Source organism: Lynx canadensis, chromosome A1 (genome assembly GCF_007474595.2).
Source record: "Lynx canadensis isolate LIC74 chromosome A1, mLynCan4.pri.v2, whole genome shotgun sequence".
In the NCBI taxonomy this organism is placed as follows: domain Eukaryota; kingdom Metazoa; phylum Chordata; class Mammalia; order Carnivora; family Felidae; genus Lynx; species Lynx canadensis.
Genome location: NC_044303.2, coordinates 212,389,713 through 212,402,810, shown reverse-complemented (window position 1 = coordinate 212,402,810; position 13,098 = coordinate 212,389,713). Strand labels below are relative to the sequence as shown.

Here is a 13,098-nt window from a genome sequence, read left to right as displayed (position 1 = left end):
TACATATATATATACATATACATATATATAAAATGTATATATGTATACATATATACATATATATAAAAGTTTATTTTGAGAGAGAAAGAGAGCGGGGGAGAGGCCGAGAGGGAGAGAAAGAGAATCCCAAGTAGGCTCTGCATGGTCAGCACAGAGCCCACCATGGGGCTCGATCTCCCCAAAGAGAGACCATGACCGGAGCCGAAATCAAGAGCCAGACGCTTAACTGACTGAGCCACCCAGGCGCCCCCTGGATCTGTATTTTTAAACTCAATTGGTCCTTTTGGGTTTCAAGATGGGTGAGGCCAAAGGAGTAGACTGGGAGGAAGAAGCTTAAGTTCATGGCACACGTGCCTTGCCATTTCGACTTGTTTATTAGCTCTGCGCAGGGCATCTTTTTTTTTTTTTTTTTTTCTGGAAAGATGAACACAGCAGTATGTTTAGACGGTGCTATTGACATCAACATCAAAGATCAAGAAAATGCAGAATTGGAAAGGCATTTTGGGGATCTAAAAATAGTCTCAACATGAGGGATAATCACATGGAATTTCTTAGTCTTAGGATGATTTTTGTATTCCAGAAGTAGTTTGTCTTGATTAAGCCCGTGCTTTTTAAATTGGATGGATTTAGGGCATGAGGTAACCTTGGGGCTTTTCTTTGGTAGGCTTATTGGAGCATGTGAGTAGCAGATTTGACAGACGAGATAGTAATGTTGCCAGAGCGCTGGCCACTTTTGTATCTGTGCTGCTGGCCCCGACTGATTCATGGACCTAGATTGGTTCTGGTTGATGGCAGGTTTTATTTTTAAGGAAGAATGATGTATTTGTTTCACAAGAGAAGTGTTGTCCTCTGGATAAAGGCAAGTTGTGAATTTATTGAAGGAGATTAATGTTCTCAAGAGAGTTTTATCACATGATTACTATGATACGCTATCTGAAAGACGTTTACAATTTAAAAAGAATGCGGTCATTTATTTTCTTGGGGGAAAAAAAGTGAAATATTAGAGTATTTTAGAAAGGATCCACTGCCAAAATGAAACTATTGCTTTTGTCTTTTTCCCCCTAAACTTTCTCTTCCTTATCATCTGAGTAATCATTTAACAAGCCTGCACCTTAGTTCATAAGAAAGAATACTATATGAAAGCACCTAGCCGGTAATTAATGCCCAGTAAAAGTTGCTTGTGTTTGCTCATTCATTTATTTATTCATATGTATCTGGTTTGCTGAATAAATATGCCTCCTAAGATGTAATCATAAAGCAGCTTTCTTTAATGTCCCTTCACCATGGGTAGTTACAAAATACTTTTAAGATGGACTTTCTTAGCAACTTTCAAATATGCAACACGATGTTATTAACTATAGTCCCCATGCTGTACCTTACGTCCTCAACAACTTATTTTAGAACTGGAAGTTTGACCCTGGTTTGACCTCTTGATCCCCTTCGCCCATTTCACCCACCCTTCACCCCTGCTAAATACCCTTAATTTAGAACTTAGAATGTTGAACTTAAATAATAATAAAAAGTTCAACTATGATTTAAAAGAAAAGATCTCTTTCCTCACTTTCTCCTGGTGGCTCGCTGCTTCATCTAGCTGTCAGGGCTGCTGGTCTCCCCAGGGTTTCCGTGGCAAACCTGGGGGTAGAGTGGGCCCAGTAGGGGGAGATCAGTGTCTAGTTCATCCCAGAGAAAGAGCCTCTCCAGTTGCGACACACATTGACCCTGTTAGACTCCAGATGTAAGGGCTTCAAGAGTTATTTTTTTGGCTAAATCCTTTGAAAACCTGCATCTTATGCTGGCCACTTGCTTTGGAATGAAATATCTTTTGTATCTTTGTGTTTCCAACTTAGCACTTAGTGCCCATGCATTCATTCATTCCTCTACCATTCATTTGCTCAGCCATAGTGAACTTTGAGTGTTGACTATGGAGAGAGTCTTGCTGAAGTTAGAGTTGAAGGCTTGGACCCGTTTGGGATGAAGTTGGAGTTGAAGGCTTGGACCCATTTGGGATGGACTTTTTCCTTATTGAGAAGCTCCTTGACTAGAAGTGGTAGAATCTCACGCAAAGTAACAGAGCAGGCGTGTTGATCTGGGGGGACTCCTTGGCCTGACCCATAGCTCTCTCCTACGGGGCTGGTAAAATCTCTATTCTGAGAACTTGCCCCCAGGGTTCTACCTGATGGTCCTTGCTCTCTGTTGACTCTTACATTCCTTTATTCAAAATGGGTGGTTCTCATGGCTGAGCTCAAGTATGTGGCTGGGGAGGTGCTGGATATGGAGTGTGACCCAGAGAAGAGGGCAGGCAGGACAGAAAAAAGGGCAACTTGGTAAGACTTCATTGACCAAATGGTTTTTTTGTTGTTGTTGTTTGTTTGTTTTACTTTAGTGCTTTCTTATGTACATGGTGAAATCTAATCATATTGCCTTTCCTCGGATCCCAGTGCAGCTAACCCAGTGCCTTTGCGACCAAAGAGAGCTTTGCTGAGGTCAAATGTGAAGTCTGTTGACTAGTCAGGCGCCTCACCTATGTCTTTGTTCCACACATACATTTGCGAAACATTTATTGATTGTATGCTGATGGCCAGTGTCCAAGTGGAAGCAAAATGAAAATCCTACTGGGAAAACCCTCCACCCTAAAATAAGTAAGCAGCCTGAGATGCACATTTTCAAATTTGCTGAAAACTGGTAATGGGACTCTTGCACCCCTCACTCACGTCCAGGTTGTAAAAGGGTCGGAGCTTGTGGAGATTGGGGGAAGGTCTTTCTTTGGAAGGAGCCATGCAATGATGCCCACCATGCCTATGCAACCCCCTGAGAGAAGCTTCTAGGACTGCTTAAAGAGATCAGACCAGTGTCTGACCTTTGCCTAGAAAATCTAAGGTGGACATGCCCCGTCTTGTGGGAAAGGTTAGACAAGATGGCCTTTCTTCATCAGGTTGCCCAAATCCTGAGTTTCCTTTAAGGCCAGTTACATCCCTGCCCCTGCAGTAAAGACTTCTCTGATTTTCCCCAGGCCTCTAAGATTTCCACTCTTTGAATTCCTGCAGTATTTGACACCTAATTATTAGCTGTCGCACCCTTGGTCAGTTTTGAGTCCTCCATAGTGTCTGCTGAGAGTTCTCATAACCTAAACGTATGTTTAAAATCCTATCTTACTGAGATAAGAACATGTCAGCTGTGGATAAAATCAGGTGAAGGGGAACAGGACTTACTGACCTCTGGTTCCCATTTGATGTTCTTTATTCCAGAAATAGTGACCTAGTCCTGGACACAGGCAGAGACTTGCAGCTTCTAACCCCAGGAGCAGTTTGGATAGCATGAGGTGCTGTGTTGTCAGCGTCAACTTACTGGGAAAGTTGATCTGGAGAGACCTTTTGCAGAATGTATTTGTTTTGCCAGATTGAGAGAATTGAGTGTTTATACAGCTTTTGGTTAAAATTCCATCTTTGTTGCAGAGAGATTATTGTCTGAGGAAACAAGTACTTAAGGGAGAAGAGGTAGGTGCTGGCCAGGAGAGAAGTATTTTAATTTTAGTTCCTTACATTTGTTTCAATGCATTGTTCAGTGCTGGGGATTTTAAGCCCAGTGTTCCTCAGAAAACCCCCTGAGGCCCATCTGGGGTGTGCATTAGTGTTGCAGTGTTGCTAAGGATTCATAGAAGTATCTCCACATTCCATGATGGGAGGAATAATTAGGCACACAACATTGTTATTTATTCTGCTTCTCTAATGTTGCAGTGATTCAGAGGGAACAATTTTAAACCACTGCCCTTGAACCCTATGGTATGGTGCCTTAGATGCGGATGTATTCTTGGGATCCAGGAAAACATACATGTGTGTCCAGCTGCCAGTTGCCTTTGCGAGTTAATATTGCTCCTGGTGGCCATGGGTAGCCAGCTAGCTGCTCTTGTAGGATTTCGAATATAGAGGGCTCCCTTCCACACCCTCATGCTGCACACCCCAGTATTGTGAAAGATTCAGATACATTCAGTGAACACATACCTACTTGTATAATGTCTCCAGTTTATTAAAAAAAAAATTTTTTTTTCACATCTATTTATTTTTGAGAGAGGCAGAGCATGAGTGAGGAAGGAGCAGAGAGAAAGGGAGACACAGATTCCGAACCAGGCTCCAGGCTCTGAGCTGTCAGTACAGACACTGGGCTTGAACTCACAAATCGTGAGATCATGACCTGAGCCGAAGTCAGATTAGATGCTTAACTGACTGAGCCACCCAGGCGCCCCTCTAGTTTATTTTTTTAATGAAAGTGTCAGTTATAGGTATAATATCACTGAGTCTAGGACAGTGTTTCCCCAATCTCGTTGAGCATCCAAATCACCCGAGGAGTTTAAAAAAAAATTACAGATTTCTGAGTCTCACTTGTGATTATGGAAATAGAATACTGGCTGGGGCTCCAAGAGGACTCTCCTATGCTGATGTAATTGGCAACATCGCCTTATGAAATAATCCCTGGGTCATATGTGGGGGTGGGAGTGAGTGGGAGTAGACGTAGCTGGAAAATAGAGGAACGTTTTTCTGACCACTTCAGTTGGGTGGGTTGTGGTAGAGAAATAGCTAAATAAAGAACATCTAGGAGCAGCCACATTTTAGTGTTATGGGTATTGCTGGTTAACCCATGTTCCTCTGAAGTTCTCTTTCAGTTCAGTCCAGAGATTTCTAAACTGGAATTTTCCTAACTCTAAGGATTGGAGAAGGTAGTGGAGATTAGTAAGGTGTGCTTTGTTGAGATAGAACTCACAGTCTTTTCTGTTAACCCACTTGAAGTGTATAATTGAATGGTTTTGGTATGTTCACAGGTTATGGAGTCATCATGACAACAGATTTAGAAGATTTCATCTCCCCAAAAGGAAACTCCATATTTGTTCTGAGTTATTTTTAATAAAGAAGTCTAACATTCATAATAAAGCTCTATAGGCTCATACCAAGGTTTCTTGATTCAGGCTAGAATTAGCAGATAAAGGTACCTCCGGTTAAGCTTTGATTGAGAGCTTTAAAGGGAACAAGGATTTTAATAAAGCCTGTTTGTTGGATGCAGTCTTTCAGATGAGAAGGTAGTAAGTCTGTGTGTTCATCCTCATCAGTTGACTTGATGTGATTTGATGACTGGTGATAGCAATGGGAGCCATGTTCCAGTGACAAGCAAATGTTAGTAAACGAATATTTCTGCTTGGTGAGTGGGATGTGCTTTATTCTTGAAACAGGAGTACTTACAGTTTTTCCCATATATGTGTCACATGTCGCCTTTTTGTACTATCCAAATTAGGCTGGTGCACAGTTAATTAAGCTTCACTGCAGCCCTTTTGAAGTAAGTCGTCTTGATTAAGTGACTTGTCCAAGGACGGCTATCAGTGTAGCCTAGATCTACTGATAGATATCACTTGTGCTCAAGATAGGCTATAACCCAATCTGAGCTTTGGAAGTCTGGATTTGGGAATTGGAGCAGTAAGATTCCAGCTGACCCAAGGAAGGCAAGTCCCTGATTTACTTGTGGGTCTTCTTGGGGAAGAGAAGGTGCTGGGGCAGACAGAACCCAGCACCCTGTCAGGGGCAGGTTACTACCATTAGTCATGACTTCCAGATGTTAGATCCTCTTGTGAATACCAGGAAGACAGTGACCTATTACTATCATTACCCCCTCTCCCCAGCTACAGTTCTGTGTCTAAAATTACTATTCTGTAGGCTTCCAGAACCTCTTTACCCTTGATCCCTATCTCTATCATCTGGAAGTTGTACCTATGGACCACCCAGCTATCACACACCCAGACCCATGACTCCAGGAAGACATTCATTTCACAGCTAATATCTGCCTGCCTCTGGGAATTTTTGGAATTAAGTGCTTTATTTACTTAATCCTCTTCAAATAAGTGTTTGCATGTTCTCATTGCAATGCTAAAAAAAAAAAAAAGTCAAAGAAAAACACACAAGAACAAGCACAACACCCACAAAAAACTTAATGAGCTCAAATAATAGTCTTACCCACCATTGCCTAAGACATTGTGTTCCAGAACTGAAGGAATGCTTTGGGTGGTTCCACCTTGGTGGGCTACACAGTTTGTGGCTTTTGAAAACCTTGTCTTCCCTTTCTCCCTTTCCTCTTGCATAGATTGGGCTTCTCCTTGGTTATTAGCACTTCACCCAAAGGTGGAAGGAATTGAACTCAAAGGATGACTGCCATTTTTGGGAGAACTGTGAGCCAGTGGCAGTTGGGGAATATCTGATTATCGTTATTTCTACTTGGATTCATCAAAAGGTGGTTTGCATTGACACAAAAAAGGGTTGTTAAATGATGCAGCATAACTTTGATGAGTGTATTCCCTGCCTCATCTACCTTACTTCAAGATTCTCGGGGCGCCTGGGTGGCTCGGTCGGTTAAGCGTCCGACTTCGGCTCAGGTCATGATCTCACGGTCCGTGAGTTCGAGCCCTGCGTCGGGCTCTGTGCTGACAGCTCAGAGCCTGGAGCCTGTTTCAGATTCTGTGTCTCCCTCTCTCTGACCCTCCCCTGTTCATGCTCTGTCTCTCTCTGTCTCAAAAATAAATAAACGTTAAAAAAAAAAAAAAAAGATTCTCAAAGCTCCGGGTGCCTGGGTGGCTCAGTCGGTTAAACATCCAACTAGGGCTCAGGCCTTGATATCATGGTTTGTGGGTTTGAGTCCCACCCTGGGGTTCTGCACTGCAGGTGTGGAGCCTGCTCGGGATTCTCTCTCTTCCTTTCTCTCTGCGCCTTCCCTTCTCACAAGTACAAGCCCATGCTTGTTCCCCACTCCCCTAGATAAAAAAAAAAGATTCTCAAACCTTACCGAACAAAAGATTCAACCAAGGACATGCCTGAGCCCTGCTTCCTGAGGTTCAGTTTCCATAGGATGTGGACTAGGATTTGGCCTTTAGCAAATTGTCCCCATGTCCTTGTGATTCAGATTAATGAGGAGCCAGTGGTGAGAAACACTGTCCAGGAGTTTGCACTTTGCTTTTCAGGTACCAGCCCAGCCTGTGGCTAAATACTTGGCAATTAACAAGGGCTAATTATAGCGTGTATGGTTTCCAAGGTAACACACATTCAGTCACTCCTACCCAGGCCGGGAAGATTGGAAGAGACCACGGTGAGGCTGCAGTAATGGTGTGGCCTCCAGATTAATGTCACCGAAGGGCTTTCTGATGACTGGGGTTTTGTGCCCTTCATCCAAAGGCCCTGCTTAATGACAGCAGCGAAAATGAAAGTAAACAATGTTTGAAGCCAGAGAGTCGCTGGACAACTTCTGGAGGCAGTGATGAAGACACAAGGAAGGAGGAGTACAGCCATTCAGTGGCTTGGTTTTTTTCCCTTTTTTGCTTCAAATCCGTTTAGTCCAGAATGATAAGGGCGATAGAGGAACAGAGATGGCTTTGAAAGGCTTTTGAAAAATAATGTCCAGCAAGGGTAAACATGGGACCGCTCTTCCTTCGTGCCCAAATGGACAGTACTGCTAAGGTTCATCTGTTCTCACTTTGTCAGGTGAGGCTCGAAGTTACATTTAGAGAGTGCTTGCTACGTGTTGGGAACTTGCATACAGATTTTCTTGCCCTTTTGACCTAAATGCAAAGGTTCCACACTCTGTAATTTTCCAGTTTTAAGGGTGAAAGAGATAAAGTCTGTACCGTGTTTTAGCACAGGATTCTGCTTTTGGGTTTTAGTTTTCAAGCTACAGGGCAGTGGGAAAAGCGTTCAGCTACTGGTCTGATTGTCAATTCCATCATAAGCAGGCTTTTGGCCGGTGGCAAGTTTCCTGACTTCTCTGTGGCTTCACTGCTCCCTCTGAAACATGAGGCACTTAGCCTGGATCAATAGTCTTCACTTTTGAAGGGTGACAACTCCTTGCAGAGGCTGATGAAAACTAGGAACTGTCTTCCCTGGAAAAAAAAAAAAAAAGTACATATATAATACTTTAAAAAAGTCACGTTCACTTTGCAGGGGACCCCAGAACTCCTAAATGAGGGGATTTCTTAAGACTCTGCCAGCTCAAACTTGGAATTGCTGGGTCCCACGAGGACCTTGGGGGTGGGGGAAGGGAGCCTTTTTCATTGTTTAGAGCAGCTTCCTGCAGAATGAGGTATTTGAAGAGGGAGGTTTTGTTGTTCCTGGCATTTTTTTTTTTTTTTTACTAACTGCCTTGTGCGTGCATTTAGGAGGAAAAAAGAAACCACACTGAGAAAAATAAATATGGAATGAATGACATCTGGAATATGAACTGTTCTCCTTCTCATTCTTTACTATTGTGGCCCTTCAAAAGGAGGTGGATGGTAGGATTAAAACATGAACAGCACGTATAGGAACTCATGCTGCACGCAGATACTGTATTTTGTACAATGACAGTTAAACTTGTTCTGTTAACGTTTTGGAAGTTGGGATAAAACTTAGATTCGGTTAACTTGAAAATGTCCGAAGCTTCTAGAGACTATATCGTGAGTGAAACAACACATTCTTTACCACTTCTTAGGTTCTAATTCTGAACACCTTTCTAACTCAACCCCAGTGGCCCATGGCCAAAAAGCTGTAATCCTAGCAGGAGGGAATATCTGTAGTGTTTATCTGGAAACCTCAATAGTTAATTTCTTTCTTTTATTCATTCTCTGCTTAGGTGTTGAAAATCTCTAGAGCTTTGGAAAGCTGAATGGACTAAACATGAAGAGCTTGAAAGCCAAGTTCAGGAAGAGCGACGTAAGTATGCTGCGTGACTCACTGTCTGCCTACTCCACTCTCACTCTCCTGAGGCGGCAGGAACAGCCCTCCATTCCTACCTTGATAAGGCACTGGGTTAATCAACTACAGGAGCCAGGAACAGTCTGGGCCTCAACTCAGCATGGCTTTTGTGAATGGCATGCTCTAGGTTCTTTGCTGTTTGTGCGAACAGCTTTCAAGAATGACTTCTTTATTCCTGGCATCTGTGCCTTGTAGAGAAAGGAAGAGTCAAATTAAATATCTTAAAGAAAAGAATCAGTAAAAACCTCAGCCTTTGCAAAGTCCCCTGAATCTGATTCGGAATGCCATTTTTGGAGGAAGCTAGTCTCGTGGGAGTAGTTAAGGAATGACATATTAGCTTGGTTCATCTTTGGCCTTAGGAAACTTTTTTTTTTTTTTTTTTTTAACTCTGTTAAGGCTTTTGTGGTAAAACAACACCTTTACTCCCCCTGAATTCTTGGGGTTCTCACTCATTTGTTATCCATCATAAAAGATTTTGGATTGGAGGAACCAGTTATGATGTCAGGATTATGAAACAAAGTCTCCCACAGGAGAAACTGGAGAGGATTATACACATGATATCTTAACAAACGGTCTTCTCATAAACCCTGCTGGGACTCCGGTCTTGTACTAGCTGAACTCCCCATCCTTTGGGCAGAATTATTGAATGGGAGAAGCTCATGGAAGAGTCTCAGGTGGAAGCCCAGATGTGTCACCCTTACAATGGGCTTGCGTGGCTATCCTTTCCCATGAGGTAATTAAGGTGAACCTGGATTTTATTGTTTTGCCGTGAGTTCTAAGACAGCTTGGCACAGGTGCATTTTTCCGGTAAATGGAGGCTGCATCTTTTGTGGCTCACATGTTAAATGCACACACCTCCTTTTGTCTGAAGCTTATCTTTTGAGGCTGCATCTTGACATGTAACTTACTGCCCTGATAAAGTCCAGACTGGTCGAGATGCTTGTGGGATGGTTGCAAATTTTTGTCTCGCTTAGAGGTTAGAGGCAGAGAGGGATTTCAAGAAAAAGTTGGGTTTCACCTTAAGTGAAAGTAAGTTAAGTGGAACTTAGACAATGTGAAGTGACTTGGCCAGAAGCATCCAATTTGTCTTTGGCCACTGAGAGCCTCGGTTGTCGTCGGTCTTCCTTAGGCCCTTGCCCCTGTTACTCCCCTGAGAAACCCACTTCAGCCTCCTCATCTGCTGGCCCTATGATACTACGGCCTACAGATCTCATCTGGCTTTCAGTGAGAACAAAAAGGCAATTAGATGGAGAGCGTTGCCCAGATATGGATGGGTTAGTACATTGTGTGACCAGGTTAACAAATGTCTTTTCCATTCTAGGGGAATTTGGGTAGCTTCCATTTATACAGTTGAAATTATTTTAGCAAAATTTAATCAGTCTAGAGTTCCATGATATATGAACCAGGGTAGGGGGAAGTGATAGACACATAAACTTTTGGTTTAAAAAATTAAAAACTGGCGTCAGTTGGGAGGGTGTTGCTGGAATCTAGTTTTTAAATAAAAATGGAACTGTTGCAGTGATTAAAAAAACACAATAATAACACTATTAAAAGCTTCTGGGATTTGGCAGCAGAAAGACTGTGATTTTGGAAGTAGTGCTAAGAGAAGAAATGTTAGAGGCGCAGCTTGGACGAGTGAGCAAAGGAAATTGTTACCATGGGGCCAGACAATATCGAATTGCTTTTGACATTTGATCAGAACATCAAATTTTGGGTCTGTTTGTCCATTTGTCAATCAGCTGTGTGATAATAACTGTTAGGAAGTAATTGACTGTATATCAGGTACCATCCAAAGCTCATTGTGTGAAATTCATTGAATCTTGCCACAAACCTTATGTGGTAGGTATTACACTTAGACTCATTTTACAGATGGAAAAACTGAGACCTAGAGAGGTATGGTAACTTGTCTGGGTTCTTAGTGCTCTACTTTGTACAATCAGTTTTTCTGATATCAGAACCCAGTTACAGAGCACAGGCTTTCTAAAAGGAAATTTGGATGGAGATTTGACCTTGAAAACCATTTCATCCAGTCAGCAGTTTGGAAAGTGACTTTGGACCGAGGCTGGTGACCTTGTGCAAGTCTCTTACCTTTCCTGACCCTCAGGTTCCACACCCAAAAAGTGGAGAAAATAACATTAGCCTTCCAAAGTTGTTGTGAAGGTTCTATGTGCTAATGTATGTAAAACACATATCTTAGGGCCTGGCATTCAGGAGATGATTGTTAGATACTTCCTTCTCTTAATCAGAAATCCATGATCAAAAGTAGGGTTTGAAAAGTGTCTATAGCCAGGAGGGCAGAATAATCTGATAATAGCTGCTGCCTCTGAGGAGGGAAACTGAGAGCTGGGGGTAGCTGGGGGAGGCTGGCTTGCTTTGCAATGTGTGCCTTTTGGTTTGAATTTTTTTTGGTATTGTGTATGTGCACATGCATGTCACTTGTTACATGAAAAACAGGTTTTAAACTGTTCAGTTAAATAAGCTGAACTGTAATCTTTACCTAAAGTGAGTGGTCTTTCTGAAATAACCATCCTAAACCATCAGCCATCAAATTTTCCTTCTTGTCTTTGTGTGAGTCTGAAAGGAGAAGGGGGAAGAAAGAGTTCTTTGTATTTCTGGGGGGTAGGAAGAAGAGGGACAGCAGATCATGTTCATGCTTTCATAAAGAGAAGGCAGGTGACCCACTGGTATGATCACGTTTCAGCCAGCCTGTGTCTGGGAGGTCTACAGCCAGATCAGTTTGAGGCCACTGAGAGCAAAACCCAGGAGTGAAAAAGGACAAGAGTGACCCAAAGGAGACCGCTGTGGATGCCTTTAAGGTCACTGTGCTGCTCCGGGACCATCATGCCGGTAGAGATTTAATCCAAGTTCCTTTCTGGAACACTTGACTCATATGGCTACCAAATCAAGGTCAGGTTTATGTGAGTATAATAGGGGGATGAGCCCAATTCTGTGGGCTGTGGTTAGATTCTGTCATTGTCTGGTTGCTTTAGTCCCTAAACATACTTGGGAGCCTACCGTAACCCACAGAGGCTGAAGAGAATTATGAAGCTAAACCCCTGCCCTTCGGTAGATGACATTTTTCATTTGACATGTGTAACTTTATTTTGGGTATCCTTAAACTTGGGTTAGATACTAGAGAGCATATAGGAGAAATGTGAGGTATGATTCTTTAAGAAGCTCACAAACCAGGATGGGAGGAGAAAACTTACATGCAGGAAGTAACTAAGGCAAAATACACATCATATATACAATAGAGAGTAAAGGGGTGACACAACCAGTTGTTAAATTGTGGGGTCTGGACGATTCATGCTATCGGTTTTCAGAGGGGTGAATCACTGGAAATGGGAAAAATTGGGAGAGCTTAACAGAAGTGGAGCTTTTTCTGGTCCTTGAGGCTGGGTAGGATTTGGAATACTGGATGGGAGAGGAGGGGAGGGTCATGCACAGGAGTCTGCCACTAGCTCAGTTTCAAAAACTTGCCCTTGACATGCAAAATAGTAATACTTGAAGAGCCCAGCAGAGTGCCCACGCCATGACTCGAGTCTTTTAAAATTTTTTTTTTTTCAACGTTTATTTTATTTTTGGGACAGAGAGAGACAGAGCATGAACGGGGGAGGGGCAGAGAGAGAGGGAGACACAGAATGGGAAACAGGCTCCAGGCTCTGAGCCATCAGCCCAGAGCCCGACGCGGGGCTCGAACTCACGGACCGCAAGATCGTGACCTGGCTGAAGTCGGATGCTTAACCGACTGCGCCACCCAGGCGCCCCTCGAGTCTTTTAATAAAAACGCTATGAATTTTCATTCTAGTTTTAAAAATGGATATACTTGACTTTTATGCTTATAAAATGAGCACAGAGCTTTAAATCATCATTATTTATATCTTTTATGACTATAGTCTGAAAGTGGCTTCTTTACCTCTTTACATATTTGCAGCAACTAGCATGTGGTTCCACATGGAAAAATGAGCTGTCATCATGAGAAATGAGGCCAAGAAGGTTGGGATTTCCCTTTGTTAATAAAAATGCTCAGGCTTCTGGAATTTCTTTGCGAATGCCAATTTTTAGTGCCTTGAGTGAAATGGGTGGAGGTTGAAGGATGGGAAATGGGATTGAAAGATCTTTGTAACAAAGCTTGAGAAATGCCTCTCAAACACGATTGAGGCCTTCAGAGTTTACTCTGTGGGTGTGTGTTTAATTTTATGTAAGATTTGTTCCCAATTATGTTTTTCATTGTAATAGGGAAGCAGCGGACATTCCATTAAAAAAAAAAAAATCAAGGCAATTCAAAATGGCTGGCTCCATGAGATATTAAATTAGCGGTACTTTTTAGGTAGTAGCTACTAAT

General features: G+C 42.6%; 1 protein-coding gene across 2 annotated transcripts in view; it reads left to right on the top strand.

The window, feature by feature from the left end:
• The window catches only part of RAI14 (retinoic acid induced 14), a 145,164-nt gene that overhangs the window by 15,641 nt on the left and 116,425 nt on the right, over positions 1-13,098 (top strand). For both annotated transcript variants that reach the window (XM_030331628.2, XM_032594587.1), the window contains exon 2: positions 8,632-8,711. In XM_030331628.2, coding sequence (XP_030187488.1) covers positions 8,676-8,711 — 36 coding nt within the window. In that variant the 5' untranslated portion in view covers positions 8,632-8,675. The remainder of the gene's footprint in view (positions 1-8,631; positions 8,712-13,098) is intronic.